This window comes from Penaeus vannamei, chromosome 29, assembly GCF_042767895.1.
Source record: "Penaeus vannamei isolate JL-2024 chromosome 29, ASM4276789v1, whole genome shotgun sequence".
Lineage (NCBI taxonomy): Eukaryota > Metazoa > Arthropoda > Malacostraca > Decapoda > Penaeidae > Penaeus > Penaeus vannamei.
Genome location: NC_091577.1, coordinates 9091435 through 9093934, shown reverse-complemented (window position 1 = coordinate 9093934; position 2500 = coordinate 9091435). Strand labels below are relative to the sequence as shown.

Sequence of the window (2500 nt, the reverse complement as noted above, 5' to 3'; positions counted from 1 at the left end):
CAGGCGCGGCTGGCTCGGGCCAACGCGGCTCGCCTTCGGTGGGCCAGACGGGCAGGGCTCCGGGGGAAGAACCGGGGACCGGGCGAGGGCTGGGGAACGGGCAGTGTACTTCGGGAGGAGGAGGGAGTGTGGCCGGCGGTGCTGGGAGGCGTCGGTGTGGAGAGAGACGAGAATCTGATGCAGTTGGAGGACTTTTTGTGATTTTGGCTTAGAAAGAAAATATAAATGAATAAAAAATGAAAGATAAAAGGTAAAGAAACGACTGCAAGACCACAAGCGATGCAACTTTGATAGAAAAGTATATCTCAGAGGTACAAGAATACCCACTTAATAGTCTTGCTTGGAAATGCGAACTTTAAAAACAGCTGATCACGGGAGTCTCAAGGTGTGAGAAAGCCTCCCGTGGCCTCAATGAGTGGACTCTCCCAGCACGCTGACGCAGCAGTCTCGGGGCTAAGGGAGTTCAGGGGATCACAAACCACGCAGAATACTGACCAAACAGATTTTGATTCTTGGACTAAATAATGGATTTTCTGCAGGGTTACAAATTGGTGGCCACACAGCACCATAATTATCACAAGTATCGAAAAATAGCCAACATTACAACTATTGAAATCATCAAGAGGAAGTAGGACTTGGAGTGAGCACGCTGTATGAAAATATCTATTTCATATCTTGGCTAATAGTATAGAATTTGTCTACTACAGAAATCTATTATAAATGCAGTATATACATGACTACACCAGTTTAGCCCAACGTCGTTTGTCGATGATGAAACATCTTCATTAAACATATAGGGGTCTTTTCCACTCTAGTTTCCATAATTCAGTACAGCTTTTCCTTGGGCCTCTTGTCTGACTCGCGAACTGTTTATCCTGATGCAAATACATATAACAATAACGTGTCACATTTTTCACATGGGATACCAACGATTTGGTCTACAACAATTAGAAAACTTCTCAAAACACAAACGTCCATTGTAAAATATAGTAAGGTTTGGGGCACAGAGTTGAACAGGGAGTGAATGCAGAGGAAAGGAGGCGGAACATAGAGCGTGAAATGTATTTTTATAAGACTGTTTACTCATGATAAAAGATATGGAAAGTAGATCTAATAGTGATAAGAAGCAGGAAGACAATTATAAATGGCAATAACAAGATGAAAGGAGAGGAAAGAATATACAAAACACTGAAAAGATCGTGGGGGAGTGTCACACATCCCAGGCATGATGGATCGAGAATTGATTGTAACCGCAATAAGGAATCAAACAATGAGGTAGAAATAATTAAATACCTTATCGTCCATATGGAGTTTGCGTTGAAAAGGTTGTGCAGAAGGAGGTGACCGTGCAACTATGGCGATGATGATACACGCGTGAAGATATGGGAGGTGGAAAAGGATATATTTTCTTCGAGGTTATAAACAGTTTACTAAGGGTGCTGTTGTTGGTCATCGTGTCTGGCGCAGGTGAAGTGAGAAGTGATTGTCGTGATGATGCCAAGGGTGATATGAAGTGTATTGCTCTTAAGAGTGAAAATAACAATACCTTTGGAGGTAACAGGTTGATGATAACGAGAGTTACTATATAGGTCTCTTCTTTGTGAAAGTGTTGTTGAATAGGTCTCTTTTTGCGAAAGTGTTGTTGATAAAAAACAGTGTTACGTTGCCACAGAGAACCAACGGTGTTGGCAATATGGAATGCTATGCTGCTATTGTGTGAGTTTAAATGCGTTCCTTTGGAATATACATGTGTCTGGATAGCGTTGTTGTTCTGCAGGGTATACGGATCTTCTTTGTTAGAGAGAAGCTTTTAAAAGTCGTTTACGCTGTTTACACTGATGAGACAAGTATATGGCAACGAAGTTTGTTCATACCAAGCAGAGTGTATTGCTTACGGTGAGCGCGTTGGGAGCGTACGGTGTCGGCAATCCTGGCGGTGGAAGAATGGAGAGTGGGAGCTGCAACGACTTCAACAAGGGAGGAGAGAGCAACAGTAGCATCGTTCATGAAATCCGTGAAGGTGATGAGGGTGATGAGGTCGGTGGAGGTGATGAATGGCCGTACGAGGTGCAGATGCCGGGCGTTCAGATGAGGGGATCAGAGGTATTCGACAATATCACACTTAATTGTTATGTTGGGGCATGATGACATAGTGAAATCCCGGCCGCCGCCGTGGTATCCTCGCTGCCGCTCGCTCAGGAGCTTTTGGAAGATTGGCAGTATGGACGTATCGTGGTCCAGGGCGTTGTCGGAAGCGTTCCTGCGGGCGGCGGAGATGGCGGCGGCCACGGTGGAGGTGGTGGCGCCCCGGTGCGGCCGCGCGATGGAGTGCGAGCGCCCGCGGAGCGACTGCGTGCTGTAGCCGCCCAGGGACGACGTGTCGTACGTGCTGTCGTACGCGTTGTCATACGACGGCGTTCTCACGGGGGGCATCCGCGTGCGGCCGCTGCGGAGGAGCTGCTGCTGCTGAAGGAGCTGCTGCTGCTGCGCCTGCTGCTGG

The 2500-nt window shown here is 47.0% G+C and overlaps 1 protein-coding gene across 4 annotated transcripts in view; it reads right to left on the bottom strand.

Annotated features, from left to right (window-relative positions):
- GABA-B-R2 (gamma-aminobutyric acid type B receptor subunit 2) overlaps window positions 1–2500 on the bottom strand; it is a 126531-nt gene that overhangs the window by 661 nt on the left and 123370 nt on the right. For all 4 annotated transcript variants that reach the window (XM_070142214.1, XM_070142215.1, XM_070142212.1 and 1 more), the window contains one exon: window positions 1–2500. This exon is cut by the window's left edge and continues 661 nt beyond it; it is cut by the window's right edge and continues 73 nt beyond it. In XM_070142214.1, coding sequence (XP_069998315.1) covers window positions 2098–2500 — 403 coding nt within the window. In that variant the 3' untranslated portion in view covers window positions 1–2097.